The 17,703-nt window shown below is 47.0% G+C and overlaps 9 protein-coding genes across 9 annotated transcripts; 3 read left to right on the top strand and 6 right to left on the bottom strand. All coding sequences in view use genetic code 12, as the record gives it.

Moving 5' to 3' along the window:
• Positions 1–117: 117 nt before the first annotated feature.
• On the top strand, positions 118–2,691 carry LODBEIA_P49820 (uncharacterized protein; the record flags this gene model as incomplete). The annotated part of the gene is made up of 1 exon (XM_066975263.1): positions 118–2,691. The coding sequence occupies one exon, from the start codon at positions 118–120 to the stop codon at positions 2,689–2,691; it is 2,574 nt and encodes an 857-aa protein (XP_066831920.1).
• Positions 2,692–2,796: 105 nt separating this feature from the next.
• LODBEIA_P49810 (uncharacterized protein) lies at positions 2,797–4,191 on the bottom strand (the record flags this gene model as incomplete). The annotated part of the gene is made up of 1 exon (XM_066975262.1): positions 2,797–4,191. The coding sequence occupies one exon, from the start codon at positions 4,189–4,191 to the stop codon at positions 2,797–2,799; it is 1,395 nt and encodes a 464-aa protein (XP_066831919.1).
• Positions 4,192–5,170: 979 nt separating this feature from the next.
• Positions 5,171–9,025, bottom strand: LODBEIA_P49800 (uncharacterized protein; the record flags this gene model as incomplete). The annotated part of the gene is made up of 1 exon (XM_066975261.1): positions 5,171–9,025. The coding sequence occupies one exon, from the start codon at positions 9,023–9,025 to the stop codon at positions 5,171–5,173; it is 3,855 nt and encodes a 1,284-aa protein (XP_066831918.1).
• A 277-nt stretch (positions 9,026–9,302) lies between these two features.
• Positions 9,303–10,328, bottom strand: LODBEIA_P49790 (uncharacterized protein; the record flags this gene model as incomplete). Its single annotated transcript, XM_066975259.1, has 1 exon — positions 9,303–10,328. One exon carries the CDS (start codon positions 10,326–10,328, stop codon positions 9,303–9,305), a length of 1,026 nt encoding a protein of 341 aa, XP_066831917.1.
• Positions 10,329–10,592: 264 nt separating this feature from the next.
• On the bottom strand, positions 10,593–11,670 carry LODBEIA_P49780 (uncharacterized protein; the record flags this gene model as incomplete). The annotated part of the gene is made up of 2 exons (XM_066975258.1): positions 10,593–11,530; positions 11,625–11,670. The coding sequence occupies 2 exons, from the start codon at positions 11,668–11,670 to the stop codon at positions 10,593–10,595; spliced, it is 984 nt and encodes a 327-aa protein (XP_066831916.1).
• Positions 11,671–12,244: 574 nt separating this feature from the next.
• LODBEIA_P49770 (uncharacterized protein) lies at positions 12,245–12,526 on the bottom strand (the record flags this gene model as incomplete). The annotated part of the gene is made up of 1 exon (XM_066975257.1): positions 12,245–12,526. One exon carries the CDS (start codon positions 12,524–12,526, stop codon positions 12,245–12,247), a length of 282 nt encoding a protein of 93 aa, XP_066831915.1.
• A 521-nt stretch (positions 12,527–13,047) lies between these two features.
• Positions 13,048–14,166, top strand: LODBEIA_P49760 (uncharacterized protein; the record flags this gene model as incomplete). Its single annotated transcript, XM_066975256.1, has 1 exon — positions 13,048–14,166. One exon carries the CDS (start codon positions 13,048–13,050, stop codon positions 14,164–14,166), a length of 1,119 nt encoding a protein of 372 aa, XP_066831914.1.
• Positions 14,167–14,470: 304 nt separating this feature from the next.
• Positions 14,471–16,054, top strand: LODBEIA_P49750 (uncharacterized protein; the record flags this gene model as incomplete). Its single annotated transcript, XM_066975255.1, has 1 exon — positions 14,471–16,054. One exon carries the CDS (start codon positions 14,471–14,473, stop codon positions 16,052–16,054), a length of 1,584 nt encoding a protein of 527 aa, XP_066831913.1.
• Positions 16,055–16,236: 182 nt separating this feature from the next.
• LODBEIA_P49740 (uncharacterized protein) lies at positions 16,237–17,601 on the bottom strand (the record flags this gene model as incomplete). Its single annotated transcript, XM_066975254.1, has 1 exon — positions 16,237–17,601. One exon carries the CDS (start codon positions 17,599–17,601, stop codon positions 16,237–16,239), a length of 1,365 nt encoding a protein of 454 aa, XP_066831912.1.
• Between the last annotated feature and the right edge of the window lie 102 nt (positions 17,602–17,703).

The following is a 17,703-nucleotide window of genomic DNA, read 5'->3' as shown; positions in this document are numbered from 1 at the left end:
TCGGCTGAAAAATTTCAGGGACTCTCCAATAGATTCCTTATCACACATATATACACATCTCTTCACTTTCTTCACTTTCTTGTTTTGGTCCATTTAAACCAGTTAAGAGCAGTTTAAATGACATTCCCCGTGCTCCCGCTAGTCAGCTCGGCCGAGAGTCCACAAGTCGAGTTGTTCAGCGTAGTTGGACACATACTTTTACCTTACTCCTCGCTCAGTATCAACAAGCACTGGCTCAACCAGTTTCCCCACGAATTAGCCGTGTATGTGGAGGTTGATAAGGACGTCACCGTTGACCAGATTGTTGAACTTTTAAACACGGGAGTGGAAAGGGTCTTCATCCACGATGAGGAGCAGTTCACGGCAGTCATTGCCGAGGATCTTCCCGCGACGAGATTTGCTGGCCCTGTTAAATCCAATCTGGGCTCATCGCTTATTGTGACTGAGAAATTAGACGATATCTCCAAGTACAACAACAAAGAGAATAGAGACATTTATATCAAGTTGGCGCAGACACCGCTGCAGACAAAGGCTAACGAGTTGGCCCAGGCGGGATACATTCCCATAATCCCTGGAGATGAGTTGACCACGAAGAAACCAGACTCGTCTGACAAGTCCGGCAAGATCTCCATTTCCGCCCTTTTCATCAGCACTTTGACTACTGACAGACCAGATGGATTGTACACCACCCTAATCACGTCGCCAGCTCCAGAATATACGGCATTGGGGATAGTTTACTCCTCGGATGCGTCGATTGCAGCGTCGATTGAGGAAAGAGTCGGCGTTTACCAGTCGAGAAAGAGAACCCATGAGCTTTGGTACAAGGGCAAGACGAGCGGAGCTACTCAAAAGGTGCTCGCGATCACAAAGGACTGCGACTCGGATGTGGTGCAATTTATAGTCGAAGGTCGCAAAGGCTACGGATTCTGCCACAAAGAGACGCAGTATACTTGTTTTGGAGATGACACCGTGGCTTCACCGGGCAAAGGTCTTGCGAAATTGGACAAGACCTTGCAAGATAGATTTGAAAATGCCACCGAGGGTTCCTATACTAGAAGGTTGTTTAACGATGAAAGTTTGTTAGTTGCAAAGTTGAAGGAGGAGTTGGACGAGTTGGTTGATGCCAAGGGCAACAAAGATGAGATTGCTTGGGAGGCCGCTGACTTGTTGTACTTTGTCATGACGTGGTGTGTAAAGAATGGAGTCAATTTGGCCGATGTGGAGAAGAATTTGGATATCAAGGCTTTGAAAGTCACAAGAAGGAAAGGCGATGCCAAGCCTCAGTACACACAGGCCGAGAACAAGAAGAAGGAGGAGGAGGAGGAGGAGAAGGAGACAGAGAAGGAACCTACTGCTAGTGTCTCTTATAATATGGAGACGATAACTGTCGACAATATCGACTCGTCCGATGTCATCAGAGCCATGACCAGACCCGTGCAAAAGACATCCGATATAATGAAATTGGTGCTCCCGATCATTGAAGCCGTGAAACTGAGGGGTGATAGTGCTCTTCTTGAACTCACTGCTAAATTCGATGGCGTGCAATTGGAAACTCCAGTTCTCTCAGCCCCATTCCCGCTGGAATTGATGGACATTTCTCAAGAAATGAAGGATGCAATAGACTTGTCCATGTCCAACATTGAAAAATTCCACCGGGCCCAGCTACCAAAGGAAGAAGTCATGACTGTGCAGACGTGCCCCGGAGTCTACTGCTCTAGATTCGCCAAGCCGATTGAAAATGTCGGTCTCTATGTACCAGGGGGAACCGCAGTGTTGCCATCGACAGCAATGATGCTTGGTGTGCCCGCTAAAGTAGCCGGCTGCAAGAACATCATTATCGCTTCCCCGCCTGCTAGAGCCACTGGCAAATTGACCCCCGAAGTCGTTTATGTCGCTCATAAATTGGGCGCACAAAAAATCGTCATGGCTGGCGGTGCTCAAGCCGTGACGGCCATGGCCTATGGTACTGAGTCGATAATCAAGTGCGATAAGATCTTGGGTCCTGGGAACCAGTTTGTGACTGCAGCCAAGATGTACGTGCAAAACGACACACAGGCATTGTGCTCCATTGATATGCCAGCGGGGCCAAGTGAAGTGTTGGTCATTGCCGACAGCAACGCCGACGCCGATTTCGTTGCTAGCGACTTGTTATCTCAGGCTGAGCACGGCATCGACTCGCAAGTTATTTTAATTGGGGTCGGTTTGACAACGGAGAAACTCGACTCTTTCAAAGATGCCGTTAGTAGACAAGCTTCAGTTTTGCCAAGAAAGGAAATCGTCAGTAAATGCTTGTCCCACTCGTTCATCTTGCTCGTGCAGACGTACGACGAAGCGTTCAACTTGTCCAACAAATACGCCCCCGAGCACTTGATCTTGCAGATCGATGACGCCAAATCGTTTGTTCCGTCACACATTGAAAACGCGGGATCGGTGTTTGTGGGAGCATTATCTCCTGAATCCTGCGGTGATTATTCGTCAGGTACCAACCATACTTTGCCAACTTACGGATACGCTAGACAGTATAGCGGTGTCAATACTGCCACCTTCCAGAAATTCATCACTTCTCAAGATGTCACCAAGACCGGGTTACAGAGCATAGGTAAAGCCGTGATGACTTTGGCCCACGTTGAAGGGTTAGAGGCCCACAGAAGAGCCGTTGAAGTTAGAATGGAAAAGCTTGGATTGTTGTAAAAAATTATGGAAAAAAGTATATATATATAAATTGAAAGCAATCTCTTTTTTTTTTTTGATGTTTTTGATAAAGGTACTAAAGCACTATACAGTTGGATCCGCCCATCACCAGTCCATTTCACCACCGCTCGAGCTGCCGCAATCGACAGAGTCACATATAGCCTCCAATTCCTGGATATCTTTGTTCTTGGGGTTCGCTTTGACCACAGCTGGATCGACGGGACCGCCATTCTTTTTCTCCAACTCCAAATGCTCCTTAATCATATCACGCACTAGGCCCTGGTAGTACAACACGCCTCTTTCCTTTTGCGGATGCAAGTAGCCCGAGCTGTAAATGCCTTCATTCAAATTACGCTGAGTCAATTGACAAAGATCAAAGTCTTCGATTTCAACCAACTGCAAGAAATCGACAAACTCCCTCTTTGATTTCTCGTCGAGGCCCTTTTTGGTGTAAATGTCGTATTGCAACGTTGTCTTTTTGGCGCTCAAGGGCAAGACGCGGATCGAGTACCATGCGGGGGAGTAGCAGTTGACTCCGTTGTTTGGGTACAAGTAGACCCATAATCCATCAAACTCTCCCCCGGGATTGGCCTTGGCTGCTTTAGCCGTCTTTGTACTTGCTTGTTGTTGAGGTGGCTTTTTGCCGAATCCAAACCACGATGATGATTTCTCTTGTTCAGCTTCAACAGGCTCTTCTTTAGCCTCCGGTTCGTTTCGCACAATCGCAGCATAGTGACGGCAATATCTATTCTTGGGCACCACTTTATAAGTCTCCATCTTGAATGCAGAGTTCAAACCGGGGTGAGCCGTGGGACAATGGTAACATTCTTGGTATCCGTCCATCAAGGTCTTCCAGTTGAAATCGCCGTGCAATTCATAGCTCATGTGGTATTCATAGTCACCAAAGTCAAACTCATTCAATTCTTCAGTGAGGCCCGAGTACCAATCCTGGAAAGGCATGGGGTTGCTGCTGAAATTGACAAAGACCAAGCCCTGAGGAGTGACGTGGGTGTTGATGGGGAACAAGGAGTTCTCCTCCTTGACAAACCCTTCAACATTGTCGAAATGCGGAGCCTTGTTTAGCTTACCATCAGCGTTGTAACTCCATCCATGGTACTTGCAGCCCAACACCGTGCTGGTGCCTTTTTCCTTTCTCACCACGGGGTAAGCTCTATGACGGCATACGTTATGGAACGCCTTGATCTGGCCATCCGTCTTGGACTTGATGAGAAAAAAGTTTATGCCAGTGACATTGAACGTGTAGTAGTCGCCCGCGTTAGCAAAGCGGGACGCATGGATGCAAAAGAGCCACGATTTATGGAAAATGGCCCGCTTCTCCAAGGCAAAGATCTTTTCCGAGTGCCACCAGCTTGCTGGCAAGGTGTGTTGGCCCGCCAAGAGCTGTGTTGAAGCTCCGTCCGAGACTGCTGGTGGTGTCTTTGGGTCAGCTGGGAGTTTAGCTGCAAACTCTGCCTGTTGAGAAACTTGAACCGAAGCCATGCTTTTGATAATGGAGAGTACTTTTCGAGGACCTAGTAGATTGGTTTCAAATTGGACGTATCACACTGGTGTTGCAAAATAAATATATATATACACATTTAGAAAGCATCAGCAGAAGCACTAGTTGCAACACCTGGTCCATTTATATAAACTCACTAGCAACGATACATCGTGCTGGAAAACCTCGACATCAAGCATCGACTTGCTCAAGGAAAGCTTTTCCCAAATTGGCAAGTGAAAGTGTAAATGTATATGTGTGTGTTTTGGAAATCCATGCTGTGCTTATCAGCAAAAATAAACCCTCATTCTCCCCCGTCTCCGCTTCAAGTGTCAATCCATGCTAAGGGGTGCCCTTGACACACCTGAATTGCGTCTGAGAGATAAGCGGACATGGGGGAATATTCAATGGGTGCAAAAAAGATACATAACGTTACACAAAAGTGCATCATTAAAATTGACCCCTTATTAACTCCTTCTGCGGCAACTCTCGTGGCACCGGCTTCACCGCTGATGAATCAACTTCTAGTCGTTTCCGTTCGAGGTTTGAGGTAGACTAGAGACGTATATTGAGGCCAGTGGGAATAACGAATGAGGGAAACCCCCAGACAGAGAGCCCGCAGAGATTGCCCCGAAAAGACGCTTATCGCAAGGGTTTGAGAGAGCAGGAGCATCTCTCCCAGCAAAGGTCGAGAAAGCGCAAGTGCGCATCTTCTTCTCTTATCTATGCGGCCGCACAGTACATGTATGGACCTTGCGCAGTTGTGTGCTTCGTTCTTTCCTCCCCAATAACGAAAGCACGTTCTAGATTGTACAGGTGACAAGTAAACTTCCCCCGTGAAAGATACAGATGTTGAACCGAAGAAGAAAAGAAGAGCGAAGGTACGCATGGAACTCTCGCGCTTGTTTTGTAATGATACATCTGTGTTTCGTAAATTATACAATCTAATGGAATTGACCAAGTTCTTTCTTTCTTTCTTTTCTATATGCTTTCGCAGGCTTTCAAATCCTTCAAGTACCTCAACAACCGCACAATCTCGTCGCCCAAGGCGTTGTCGATGGCCGGAGCGAGGAACGTGTCCAAGGTCAAGTTGACGTCGGGGATGATTCTCGGCAATGCGTAACAATCCGTCAACTTCTCCATCAACTCCGAGTGGTGGTGGGTAGCGTCTTCGATATTCTTGGCAATAACGGCATTGTCTACAAGGGAGTTGACCACCAAGAGAGCTTTCGTCAAGCTCGACGACAAGATGGAGTGCTCGGCTGAGCCTCGTGGGAATTTCCCCGTCTCGGCAGAGAGAGCCACCACGATTCTGGCAAAGTTGCCGAGGATCAACTCTCTGTTTTCCAAAATCCAGTACAAGGTCAACTTGTTCAAGGGCGTGTGCAAATCTTCAACTGGCGCCATGTCTATAATCAATTTCACTCCAAACAACATTTGAGACACAGTTGGTGCGCGAACAAAGACGAATTTGGAAAACTCAAAACTGTTGGCGTCGTAGGGTATGATGCTCATGTACAACTGGAATGCTCTAGTAAGCAATATTCCTGTCTTGTACTGCCCGTTGTTTTTCTTCAAGTACAAGCCAATCAACTTTCTCGTGTTTTCTTGGTCCTGCTGGCTGACAACAAAGTTATTAGTGTAGCTCGTAGTCAACCCCAAGTTTAAGGTTCCATTGAGCATGGCTTGGAAGAGCGACCGGTTGTATGGTTCCCGCACCAACAACTTGGTGAATGAGTCGATCGCAAAGGAGAAATACGTATGTGTGTCTAAACTGCAGCGGGGAATGTTCCAAACGTGCTCAATCGCGGGCCCGAAACTTGAAATCAACGCAAAGGACAAAAATGCTTCTTCCAACGACTGCAAGTGGGTGTGGAATGCAATGTTATCCAACAACAAGAGGCAATCTTTCAACAAGCATAACCTTTTCCTACTGAATCTGAACTTGTCCCTGTGCAACCCAATGTTTTTGATAATGGAAAATAAAAGATCCTTGAAAATCCAATTTCCAGCCATCACCTCCTTATTAAATTCAGAAAATGAAATGTTTCTCAAGATCATCGTGATTGTAATCAACTCGTCAATCAACATCACTTGGTTGTCGTCCGCGCTTTTCACTTGCAACTTGCTGAAATGGTGTTTATTCTCTTCCTTGAATATCTGGAGAGCATACGAGTAGTCATCAATGTGAAACTCCGTGGGCTCCTCCGTTGCCGATGAGGGAGAAATGGGCGACTCAGGCTCGTCAATGTCAAACAAATCATTAACCATATCTTCTTCGTCGGAGGCAACCTCTCCTGTCAATGAACACACTTTGTACAGAATGTCTTCGCCGTGCCCCTGAACGTACTTTGCGAAAACCTCATCGATTTTGCTCTTCGAGTTCAATTTCGTCACATCGTCATCCACCACGTCGCTGGTTTTGAACACGCCATAGATTATCTTGTGCAACACTTCCTGGCCCAATTTACTCAACGCGTCCAACAAGTCTAGGCAGTCTCTAATCTGGAAAGTGTAGTTGGTGTCTGAAGTGGTCACAAGCAAGGTGTTTAATGCGTTGACAACTTCTCCACTTTGAACACCGTGGTAGCTCTTGATCGACATTGTCAATGCTTGCAAATTGATCATTCCCAACTCGGGAGCAAACAAATATATTGGTTTAGTAGCTTCAATTTCACCGGCCAAGTGAGAAAGCTCTTTGATAGTGTGAAATCCATGAGTGTCAATGATTCTCTTGTACGGAATGTAGTTTCGAAGAATATTAGCTTCTTCTTTGGACACTTCGTGTTTCATCTGCTGCTGACTGCCAACGGACATTTTTCCATACTCATTGAAAAGTGGCTGTTGCTGCTGCTGTTGCTGGTGTTGTTGCTGCTGGTGTTGCTGCTGCTGCTGGGGCGTATGCCTTTGCCGTTGCTCAGCTTCTAGTTGTTGTCGCTGAAATTGCGCCTGCTGTTGTTGCTTGAAAAGCTGCTGCTGCTGCTGTTGGTAATACGCTTGTTGTTGTTGCTGCTGTTGCTGTTTTTGAAACTGCTGCTGAGACATCAGAGAAGGAGCTTGCGCCCGTTGCTGAGGAGACCCATGCTGAGATTTCTGTTGCATTTGTTGCATCTGTTGTTGCTGTGGTGGTTGAGGTGGTTGAGGTGGTTGTTGCATCTGTTGCATTTGTTGTGGTTGTTGAGGTGGTTGTTGCTGAAGCTGCGGTCTGAGCTGTTGACCTTGCATGTTTTGCACAAAGGGCGAGTTGAGCGATGGGGAATTGTGAGCAGTAGAATTGCCTGTCTTTGAAAGTTTTCTTTGTTGAGGAGTGGGAGCGTTGCTTATCAACGGACTTTGATGACTCGTCTGGCCGCCAACTGGAGTAGGAACACCCGCTGCTGGCGAGAAAGTACGATTCTGCTGTCCGGATTGAAACTGTTGGGATGCACTCGGTGGGACTTGTTGCCGGTGTTGGGGCAACTGCATTAGGTTTTGTTGTTGTGACGGATGAGTCTGTTGTTGCTGCTGCTGCTGTTGTTGTTGTTGTTGTTGTTGTTGTTGTTGTTGTTGTTGTTGTTGTTGTAAAGAAGATTGACTCTGTTGGGCCTGTTGCGCTTGCTGTGCTTGCTGTGCTTGCTGCGCCTGTTGCATCTTTTGCAAAATTTGCTGCTGGAATATTTGCCTCCTCTGCACAAGATCTCTTTGACCTGCGGGAGTGGCACTGTATTCCTCGTAAGGGAGAATAAATGTTGCGTAGCAGTTGCAAACTTCTTGATCAATTCTTTCCTTAGTGCCAGGCTCTTGCAAGTTTACGCCTTCGTAGAATCCCATTCGCGAGGCTATTAAAGCCCAAGGGTTCTGTTGCATTTGTGCCGGATTCATGTTTATGAATCTTTTCAATTGGTTGGCACCTACTAACTTGGTGCATAACAAATAAAGCATGAAGAGATTCATTCTTTTGCTATTCACCATTGGAGGCAGTTTGATGGGCGTCCCTCGACGCTGGAGGTAGTCAAACACTAACGAGTGGAAGATTTCGCTGTTTATCTGATGACTCATGTTCTGCCTCTGCATCCTCTGCTGCTGGAGCTGCTGCTGCTGTTGCTGTTGCTGTTGTTGCTGCGTAGACTGATTTGCTCCTTGTTGTGGTTGCACTTGCTGCTGCAGTTGCTGCTGCAGAGACTGAGCAAGGGGTCGACTCTGTTGTGATTGTGGCCCCTGGTCTTGCTGGAACTGAGATGGGAAGCTGTTTGCAGTGTTCAAGTTCACGCCTACATTACCGCTTGGAATGTGCGGCGTGCCTTGCTGTGGCATCGGGGTTGAGATCTGAGATGGCATCGGCGATCCGTGAGCAGATACGTTTGCCTGGAAGCTTTGTGACAGACCCTGCGGTTGAGCTTGGCTTTGATTTTGAGCCTGAGCCTGCGCTTGAGCCTGGGCTTGGGCCTGCATCTTTTGCCTATAGATCTGCTGCTTCATCTTCAACAACATTTCCTGCTTACTTGCGTTGGATTGCAGGGCCATTTGCTGTTGCCTCATATTCAACATTGCGCTGTAATCTTGAGGATCTGAAATCTGTTGCGGGGGCATCTGTTGGTGCTGCTGACTCGGTTGAGTTTGTTGATTAGACATAACCGGCGGAGTACCATAAAGCGGTTGCTGTTGCTGCTGTTGCTGCTGTTGCTGTTGCTGCTGTTGAACAAACAGTCCTTGAGGAGGCTGAACTTGTTGCTGAGGTTGTGGCTGAGGTTCGTTTTGCAGTTGACCTTGGCTTTGGTCGAATATCGAATTTAAAAAGTCATCGCTGGAGTTGCCGCCAACAAAGTTGGGATCGTTTATCCAATCTCCATCCGACATGATCCACAACGACGACTCAAAGTATTGTCCACTGGTATAACTGCTACTGCTTGGTTTTTTTTTATATTAGCAAGAGGGTTGGAAAAGTACTGGTTGAGTTTTTTGTTGTATCTTTTTCCAAAGAGGTATTTTGGGGAAAAATTACACGACCGCACTGGGAACGTCCCCATGCCGATGCCTGTTCCCCTTGTCAATATCATCAACTACATTTGGGTCCATTTATGATTGAGAGAGGGTGCCAGTAGTATAAAATATGTTCATTCTCTATGTATTGGTACTACTGCCAAAACTTCCACCATCTCTTATGTAGTTTCCTCGACAAGGCCTTGTAAGACTCCATTTCGCCCCAACAATCTCGGCCCCACTCGCAGCCAGCCATGTTGACAACAAAGTCGTGGTCTTTGAAGAAATAGCGAGGGTCGTCAGCCTGTTCTGCACAGGCCCCCGGAGGGAACGCGTTGATTGTTCTCAAGGGCAAAAAGGCAACGCGTTCTCTGATCCACGGCTGTGTCGTGTACAAGGTCTCCAACGCATCTTGCTCCTTGTGCTCCCACTGCATGTGCATTTGCTCGTACATTGCTGGGTCCCACCAAATGTCCAACAACATCTCCGACCACTGCGAGCGTCGCATCAAAAACGAGCCGAGATTGAACCCGCCGCAGTCCTGGGTTATGATCATGTCGATTGGCAGCGAGTAGTCCACGTACGGTATGTCCGTCGGCAAGCCCAAGGGGTTGAAGTTGTCCAACGTCCTGTAGGTGACATTGTCCAAGTTGTTCAAAAAATGGGCTTCGAGCGAAATCTGAGGTTCCATTATGTACGTGTGCAAATCGAGCCACCAAAACCATTCGGTTTGCGGAAACTGTCTCATTGTTTGTTTCAAAATGTCCACCTTTTCCCAGCTCTCTCTCCACTCGTGGGAATACCTCTTTTTGATGGTCATGTCCTTGATAGTGAGGCCGTATCCGTGTTGCTTAGCGTAGTACTTTTTGTTGGCAATTGACGATCTTTCCACCGACCACTCCTGCGGAGACTTCCATTTGAGCACACCGCCGCCTTCATTGGCGGCCAAAATGATGACAATCTTGGGGGTCGACGACTTGAAATGCGGTATAAACGGCACATTTGTGAATAGGGACAAGCAGACGAATGTTATGATCAAAAGCACAACCTTCTTGTACTTGATGATGAAACGAAGCGTGGTGTCTTCAAAGGAGCTCTTTTTCGGAGGCTCAAAGGGCTTGACCTGGTGGCTCGAGTCCTCCAAATCCGTCGTATACGGTAATGAGAAACTCCCGCTCATCTTCAAAAAAAAATGCTCTTTTGTGTTGAGATTTGGGCTAGGCTTGTGTTCTAGTAAAGGGGTGGGGATAATTTTCTATCTTCTTAGAGAAGAATGGCATATTATTTGATGTTTTGAAATCTCTCAAGAGATCCCGTTCAATTTTTTGTCCCTTTGTTTTTTTTTTTTTTCAATTTATTTTGGGCTCAAGCTTCACGTGTCTTTTACAGTTTGCAAGTGCTTAGATGGATCATACATATGTACGTATATTGCAACATTGAATACTCACCTCAAGGGAAGTAGATGCTGTTCTAAACACTGTTGTCTACATAGTGGACACTCTGGGTTTTCGCGGATCCAGTCAACGATGCAATCCCAGCAGTACAAGTGGCCACAGGATGCAGCACACGGGGAAACCATGGGTGATAAGCACAACATGCAGTTCCTCGAGACTCCTTGCAAATAGGGCAACTGTTTTTCATCGGCAAGGTCGACCAAAAGACTCTTGTCAAAGTTGTCGCTCAAGTGACTTAGTTGTGTGATGGTGTAGATCTTTGCGTCGTTGCCGGCCTCAGCGTCGGTTGCGGGCTTCTTTTCCTCGCTTTGCTTGTTTGCCTGCTCGGCATTAATCTCTTTCAAGTTCATCAACAACTTGACAACAAACTGCACAATGATCAATCCACCAAGAAGCGAGTAGTTGCCCCTCTGCATCTTCTCTGGCTCCTTGTGATGGCCATAGGCGTACCGTAGCCCGAAAAGTCGCTTGGATATAGAATAGTAGGCCCCTTTAAAGTAAAAAACGGCAATGTGGAGGTTCATTATCGTGTCCAAGACATCGTAGTAGTTTGACAAGAGCTTGACGAGCCAATTGTCGTTGCTTGGCTCGCCGCTACCTTCCCTTGTTTCTTTCTTCATCTTTAGCCACTTGACAAACTTGCTAACAAGGTAGGGCGCCACGGCGTAGGATAGGATGAACCCAACCCTGGGTACTAGTCGAGGTAGTTTGGTCCCTGTTCTGTTGACATATATCAAATCGACATACTCTTCCCCAAGGGTTCTTGCGCCAATCAACGTCGTTAGTGCCAAATACAAACCCTTGGACAACACGGCTATCTCCTTGGGAAACTCGTTTATAAACCTTTGACCTTTGAAGATCTGGAAAAGGTCCTGGATTTGGCTCCTATACGAGGATTCAAAGTACGCATCCTTTTGGTGTGCTCGAACTTCAAAACCCGTGTTAGTATAGACGCAAGAAAGCCCAAAAAATAAAAAAAAAAAAGATAAAGAGAAGTGAACAAAGGATAAACAAGAACATACCTATAGTGGCAGCATCAGCAAAGGGTAACCTTCTCTCTTTGCTCATTGGATGTGGATGGCGTTGTGGGTATATGTTGCTCGATCTGGTTTTGGTTGTGTGTATTCCTTTTATACTCGGCTTTTTTTTTCTCCTTTTTCTCCACACTTTCGTCAACGAAACCGAGCTTGCAAGAGAGACATACACATAGGCAGTAGCAGAGAGACAGATTAACAAAAGCGGGAGATCTCGAGCTACGGTTTATACTACCTCCTGTAGAGTCAATTTAGATTCAGCGGGATGGGACGGGAACAGGACCGCGTGTGTTGGCGGCGAGATGACTGGACGAAATATCAAACAGAGGAAAAGAGGAAAAGAGAAGAGAAGATAAAAAAGAGTATAGAACAAAATCAACGTCCAGAGGGGGGCCAAAGAAGTATAGCACAGTTTCTCTCACCGTGTATACCTCTCTCTCTCTCTCTCACATATGCAATAGTGCCGAGAATCACTGACTTTTTTATTTTGTAGTTGATTAAATACTGACTCTTCTATCAATGGCAAACAACGCGAGCCTCCCTTTCCTTTTCTTTCATCTTGATCTTCGCCTTCATCTTCAAAGTTTCACGCAAAAGAAAGCTGGCCCTTAGTCTAATTTAGCGAGCAACGACTCCAAAGTAGCACCCACGTCCAAGTTTGGGTCCTCCCAATTGATGGCCAGCGCGTTTCCTTGAGGTTTCACCGGTTGAGGAGGGGTCTCTATCTTCTTATAAAGCGCCTTGGCCTCTGCAATCAACTTTTCTTCTTGTTTCCACTGCTTGGCAGCTTGCTGTTTCGCGTAGGTGGACTCGAGCGAGTATCTGTGGTAAGCGCCGTAAACGACACCCAAGCCCAACGCGGAGTATCTCAATATATTTATAGTCGACATCGGAGGGTGGATACTCGTGTATATGTGTGTGTATATATCTATCTTGACGAGTGGGCTGTTTCGTTTCTCGACCTGTTTCCGGGTTGTAAAAAAAAAACTCTTGATGCTGTGTGGAAATTTACTGATTGGTTGTTGTTGGGGAGGACATTTGGTAGCGCACATTATCGAGCAAAACAGTCACGTGATTGCGCAACTGGTTGCGCAGTCACGTGCGCGGAGATTAACCGCCGCAGGGCTCACGCTATAGAGACTCTCTCTCTCTTTTCTTTTGTAGCTGTCCGTAGTAGTTAGTGAGTTAGCTACTAACTACGGTAGGTGGTATCTACCAGTAAGATAGTGAAAATTAACCACGGCATCCACAGATCTGTATACGTGGAACTCGAATCTTTCCACTAGTTTCAGCCGGGAAAGCTCCACGTTTCCCTTTTTTTTTTTCTTTTTTCCAGCCTTTCCTATTCGTTATTTTGATGGAAATCACGTTAAGGTCAATTAAGCTATACCTTTTCATTTTACTTGTATCCATGTTACTATCTTTAATTGCCAAAAAATCCATCCCGGTGGGGAATGTCCTATTCAAGTCAACAGTATGGCAAGCAGCACGAAGTTTTTCCTCGAGTTCCAGTTCCAGCGCAGGGTCAGGGTCAGGGTCAGGGTCAGGGTCAGGCTCATCGTGGGGGAGTAGCAAAACTTACACCACGTCTGCCCAGTCGAAAAATGCTTCGATTCCGCCCGCATCACCCACAACAACGGCTTCGCAAAACTACGAAACCGCGTTGACGACGTTTCCCAATTACCAGATCGCGGCCGCGTTCCAGCCCAAGGAGAGGAAACCCAGCTCGAATCTTTTCAAAAGGGCCAAAAGCAGCGCGGCGTTGGACTCGCCCACGGGAGAAGACAACTTGTTCGTGTCGAAGCTAGCTGCTAGCGGATCAATTGCCGTGGGTGTTGCCGACGGCGTGGGAGGCTGGTCCGAAGCAGGCTACGACTCGTCGGCCATTTCACGCGAGCTCTGCGCAAGCATAAAAAAGACGTTTGAAACAAAGGGCGAATCAAACACCCCTAGGGAGTTGTTGGACCACGCCTTCCAGGAAGTGCTCATGTCGGAAAAAGTCGAAATCGGCGGCACCACCGCCTGTTTGGGGGTGTTTACGGCAGATATGAAACTAAAAGTGGCCAACTTGGGAGATTCGTGGTGCGGTTTATTCAGAGATTACAAGTTGATCACCGAGACCAATTTCCAAACTCACAATTTCAACACTCCCTACCAGTTGGCCAAGATACCACAACATATCTTGAAACAGGCGGAAATGGAAGGGCGGAGATATATAATAGACAGCCCCGAGATGGCCGACGAGTATACTTGGAATCTAAAAAAGGATGATATTGTCATGTTTGCAACCGATGGCGTCACTGATAACGTGATACCTCAAGATATAGAGATTTTCTTGAGAGACCAGATCGAGGATCGCAAAGTGGAGCTTGATGCTGTTGCTAGAAACTTTGTCAAAGAGGTGGTCAAGGTTAGTAAAGATGGCAACTATCCTAGTGCATTTGCCCAGGAATTGTCGAGGCTAACCGGACAGAAATACTTGGGGGGTAAAGAAGACGACGTGACGGTACTATTGATAAAGGTATTATAGATTGATAGGGGGTGGAGAGTAAGTAAGTAAATAAGCAAGTAATGGTGGTGGTGATGGTGGTAAATACTAGTAGTAGAGAATCGTTAGTTAATTTAACGATTTGTCAAAACCAACACGACTTATCTTTTAAATTCCAAGATCAAGAATGATGGCAAACATTGACAACCATACTTCTTTACCTTTACCGTCACCCGTCCACCTTCTTTCCTCCCTCCAGCGTACTGCTACTTACTAGCAACATAACCAGTGACCATTAAGAAAAAAAAGAAAAAATAATGACCACGTGGCAAGCACGGACACAGTAATGAACTTGGCCAATACAACAAAACTCCTCGGGAGCATGTCTCCAGAAAAGACTGACGAAACGCAGACCCTGCGACGGCGCGACGACTCAAGCATTGAATCCGAAGATCTCCCTGTCATGGAACGGCGCCTAAGCACGGGAGGCATGGGAGGCACGGGAGATGCAATCGGCCGAGAAAATAGTTTGGTGTCGCTGCCCTCGACTGCGATACTGCGAGCACACTGGCGGCAGCCACCGCCGCCGCTGCTGCAACAAAAGATAAAGTGCAAGCTTTGCGAGAGACAGTTGAATGGCCGCAATGGATGTGTCAATTGCCGCAAGTGTGGAGATTTATTCTGCAACGCGCACACCCAGTATACGGTCAAATTGCGAAACCCAGAGGGCCAAGAGACAACCCCACAATTCGATTCATCGCTGCTGGGGAGCTTGAGTCGATGTTGCGAGACGTGTTATTATGAAAGGACGCAGACGACGTACGTCCATTGCCGAGACTTGACGGATGAGTTCACAAGGAAGCGGCGCGAAGAAAATGATTTCAAGGAACTACAGCGCACAAAAGTGCAGCGGAACTTTATCAAATTGACAAACTTGATGCTTGAAAAAAGCCAGCGTAAGCAGAAGTCCAGTGTTTTGTTTGCGTTGTTGCTGGGGCAGGTTGATGAAGACGAAAAGAGTATTGTAGGCGCCAACAACTGGGCATCGGACACTGAGGCGAAATATTGCTCGATATGTTTCTCAAAGTTCAACTTTATCATCAGAAAGCACCATTGTCGACTATGCGGCGCCGTGGTATGCGATGACTCCTCGGGTGTAAGGAAAAGCTGCTCGCTTTATGTGCCCTTGAATGCGTTTCTCGTGAAGCTCCCCGGTTTAAACTACTCAAAGTTGGTGAGGGACAAATGGGATAGCATTGATGATGAGTTGCGATTTAGATGCTGCGTCAATTGCAAAAACGCCGTTTTGCATGATTGGAAACGAGAACATGGCGGACAAGATGTGGAGAGCAATGAGATTTTCCGAGTTTTTGAAGGGATGCTTTTACAAAAGCAGCTCATCGAGCGGGCGATGAACCTGTACGAAAACAACGGAGGCGATGGCGACGTCGACGTTGTGAAGTGGGCGCATAAGCTTGTGCAGTTCTTGAAACAACTCGAGAGCTCTGTTTTGCAATTCAAAAAGAAATTTTTTTTCGTGGATGATAAAAAGTTGTTGCAGGTTCAAGACAAGTACGTGCAGCATGGCAGGATACTCTTGAATATGTTTCAAAGCATCAGCTCATTCTTGCAGGATACGTTGGTGCAATTCAAAGCTGCCAACGAGAGAAACATTCCTGAGTCTGAGTCGGCACTGCTGCCCACACCGGAACCAGTGTCTGCACACCCACGGCTAACCAAGAAACAGATCAGGGAACTTCGAGAACAGCTCATGGTTTTAAATGAGCAGAAATACCTCGTTGAAACCCAGATCCACGAGTTTACCAGAAACAGAAAGTTTGACGAGTTGGAGACGTTGATTGCCAACAAGGACGAAATATTAGAGACAATCACCAGCTTGGAGCAAGAGTTGGGAGAATTTGCATTCTAATGCATCCTCTAACTAACTAAATAAATAAGTCAATAAATAAGTTAAACTAAATGAATAATAATGCAACGAAAAGTCTAGCTTTTAGGCATTCTATCTATATGTATTTGTATATGTATAAGTCTGCCCAGTAAGTTTATCTATTGAAGTTTCTCTATTTTTCTGTTTTTCTTGTAGTATGCTGCTTAAACCTTTATCGGGTGGGAATCGGTGGAACAGGATTGGGTCTCCAGCTCGCCTCCCGAACCAACGTAGCCCGAGTTCTCTTCTCGATCCAACTCGGCCTCTTCTTGCGATACAGCTTCGTCTTCTTGTCTCGTGTCGCGATGGCTCAACTGGTTTTCGTCGTCGCTCGACTCTTCCTTCTTGTCGTCGGCATGCACCCATTTCTTCATGAACCGCACCAAAACGTTCGCCGTCATGACTTGCTCGGCTTGGTATAGCACCAAGGGCACCAACAAGATGCCCAACTTGGGGTTATGGGCGCCGTACTGCGAGGAGACTAAGGAGACGCCCAATGCTGCTGTCTTGGCGGGCCCGCAGAGCATCACCGCCACGGTGTCTTTCTTGTTGTAGTAAAAAGGGTTGAAGAACCAGTAGGACCAGCGGTAGAGTTTGGATGACTCTTCATTGGGGTACTCCCAGAGCCACTTTTTGACGAAAAAGGGCCGTGCGTAAAGGTAGGTCAAGACGGTGAAGAACAAGTAGATGCCAATGTTGAAAAAAACGAGGAAGATGATGGAGACATGGGAGACGCTCGTGAATGCGTGTTGAGCGAACGCGGTGGAGAAAGATTGGAACATGATCAACAACAACATGAAGGAGCCGACCTTGTTCAACTTGAACGTCGCCAATGTCCATTTCGTCTGCTTGGGGAAAGTATTCTGCACCACTTGCCCCACAAACAACGGGATGAAAACCGATAATCCCAACTGCTTCATGGTCTCGGCGTACAACTCCTGGATCGAGCTCTCGCCCGTGGCCTGGTGGCTCGGGTTTCCAAACTCCCACGTGCCAGACATGTACATCTGCAACAATGCCGGCGTGATGAACGCACCCAAGATGTTGCCAATGAAAACCTCGCACAAGGTCAAGATATCGTTGCCGTCGGCCTGTTTTGTCATGACCACGTTCGAGCTCACCGTGGTGGGACACGCGTGCGTCACAATCAACCCCACGAGAAGCCAATCGTCAATCTGGCCATCGTGGCTCGCCTTGATCCCGCACGCGATGCCGTAGATGATGGAGCTCGTGACCAAGAACGACATCGACAAGACCGTGAAGTGGGCTCTCCAGTTGAGCGAGTTGATGAGGAGGGCCTTGGACGACATTGACATGCCACTAATTAGGAAAATCACGGCAACGGCACCGTAGCCTATCGAGTATTCGGCGCGGATCATGCCGCCCTGCTTGGCAAACTGCGGATACTCATAGGCCAACGCCACGAACACCCCCAAGAGGCAGAAGAACCACTGTCCAATGAGGAAATCTAGTATCTTCTTACCCCAGATGTAGATTTTGCTGCTAGTTATAGTTTCTAAAGTTGACATGACGGAGTTGCATCAAGGTGGAATATCATGAAAAAAAAAAAAACAAAAAACAAAAAACAAAAAACAAAAAAAGAAGGCAAGCTTGACTGTTGTAGTGTCTGT

The sequence above is a fragment of the Lodderomyces beijingensis genome (genome assembly GCF_963989305.1).
Source record: "Lodderomyces beijingensis strain CBS 14171 genome assembly, chromosome: 6".
NCBI lineage: Eukaryota > Fungi > Ascomycota > Pichiomycetes > Serinales > Debaryomycetaceae > Lodderomyces > Lodderomyces beijingensis.
The sequence above is the reverse complement of the archived record's forward strand: the minus strand, read 5'-3'. Positions and strand labels throughout refer to the sequence as shown.